The sequence below is a fragment of the Echinops telfairi genome, unplaced genomic scaffold, assembly GCF_000313985.2.
Source record: "Echinops telfairi isolate 266 unplaced genomic scaffold, ASM31398v2 ScPeMD7_7458;HRSCAF=8496, whole genome shotgun sequence".
Classification (NCBI taxonomy): domain Eukaryota; kingdom Metazoa; phylum Chordata; class Mammalia; order Afrosoricida; family Tenrecidae; genus Echinops; species Echinops telfairi.
Genome location: NW_022111358.1, coordinates 17,465,865 through 17,467,623, shown reverse-complemented (window position 1 = coordinate 17,467,623; position 1,759 = coordinate 17,465,865). Strand labels below are relative to the sequence as shown.

The following is a 1,759-nucleotide window of genomic DNA, read 5'->3' as shown; positions in this document are numbered from 1 at the left end:
GCCTCTGGACCCACCGGTCTAGGAGCAGAGAGGCAGATCCAGTCCCTGGCTTGTACCTCTCACCGGGCACCTTGGCTTTCATCTCTCCCCTCTGTCTCACTCCTGGGGAGGATGGTAGAGCTGTTGCCCAGTCTGCGGGTAACATGACGGCTGTATCCCCATGTCCGTCAGAAGTAAGCAGTATGAAACCTGGAGTTGTAAACACACAGCACGAGTTCCCTAAGGCAAATGAAATTCCCTAAATGTGGCGCACTATTATTTCTCTGTCCTGTTGGGTTTTACTCCAGAAAGTTGGCCCTGACCAACTAAATTGACTTCATGACCTTTCTAATGATTCTTACTCCTGTGGAAAACACACGGCTGTAGAGCAGAGGTGACTCACGCGCAGATGGTGAAGTAGAGAAAACAACACCGAGGCCCACACTCCCCTTTGCTCTAGATCATACTTACTCGTTCTTTTCCAAGAACTCCGGTGCTAACATCCCCTCATTCACTTTGGCCTCCCTCTTTCGGAGCACCTCTCGTGACGCATTGGTACCTTCGTCTTCTGATACTTACAATGCCATCTGTGCATGTGAAAAGTGGTCCAAAGGCTCTGGACTGATAACTCCATTGGCCCATACGCAAAACTCTTTAGTCAAGGAAAATTTTTCTTATGGAAAACTGGAATCACTTGCATTACTCTAAAACAAGACCACCATTCCCAACATGGACATTTAGCTCAGTGTGATTTTATTCAGAAGCTTGCAGAGCTGAAGGAGGGGTCTACACACAGAATATATTTAACCTTCTGAGCTTGGGTTGACCAGGAGGACGTGTCTACTGGAGCCCCTCACTCCAGCACACTGGGCCGGGCGCTCAGGGTCTTGTGGCGAGGAGTTCGTGCCTGGGCGGAAGCTCAGTCAACAGACCCTCTCGGCCCACGCAGAGCGCCAGTGCTTCCTCGGCACACACAAGAAGTCTTCTCGTAGCTTCACAGAGGCTCTTACAAGCCCGTGACTTAGAAACCGAGAAGAGCAGGGGAGTATTCTTTAATGCAATCCCGACGACAAATCCAACCACCTATGAACGCTTGCCATTTGCAAGCATAAAATGCTTGACATTTAGAAAGTGTTCCGGATTCAATGGAACAAGTCAACTGTTCCGAAAAATTGGATCACATCGTAGCATGCTTTACAGCTTCGACGTGTTACGCAGTAAGACCTACGAGACGAGACAGGCCGCGCTTTCTCGTAGGCGATGGTATGGGCTCCTCTGACGGTTGCTGCGTGCTGGTCCACGGAGTCACAGAGAAGAAACCGTTCACCGTAGTAAAATGATGATGCCCACAGGAATGTCACATTTAAACTTTGATACTGAAGTTAAACTGGGGGTGGGGGGTGGGGGGCAGAAGGTCCACAAAACCAACACCCATGTTCTTGTCAGTGAGGTAGATTTTTTTTTTCTTCCTATGCAGTAAGGTGAAGATAACAACAAAAAAAATGCATACGATTTTCAAATCTCTTTTCAAAAAAGTTTGGTAATAGTCACTTTCAGAAATAAACAAGACCTGTATACACTGAGGTGGACAGGCTGGCTTAGGTAAGGTCTGTGCTTGATGTGGTGTTACTTGTAGCGTCAACAATGAGTCTTGGATCAATCAGTTCTCTCCAGAAAACCGTGATCTGAGGAGAAAAGTAAGAGCCAAATTCAGAGACTTCGTTTGGAGATGACATCAGAAAGCCCAAGTGTCGATCCAGTGGCCCCGGGGACAGAGGAG

At 48.0% G+C, this 1,759-nt stretch overlaps 1 protein-coding gene across 1 annotated transcript in view; it reads right to left on the bottom strand.

The window, feature by feature from the left end:
* Nucleotides 1-711: 711 nt before the first annotated feature.
* Nucleotides 712-1,759, bottom strand: part of COIL (coilin) — a 13,350-nt gene continuing 12,302 nt past the window's right edge. The window contains 1 exon segment of the mRNA XM_045299300.1: nt 712-1,664. Coding sequence (XP_045155235.1) covers nt 1,578-1,664 — 87 coding nt within the window. The 3' untranslated portion in view covers nt 712-1,577.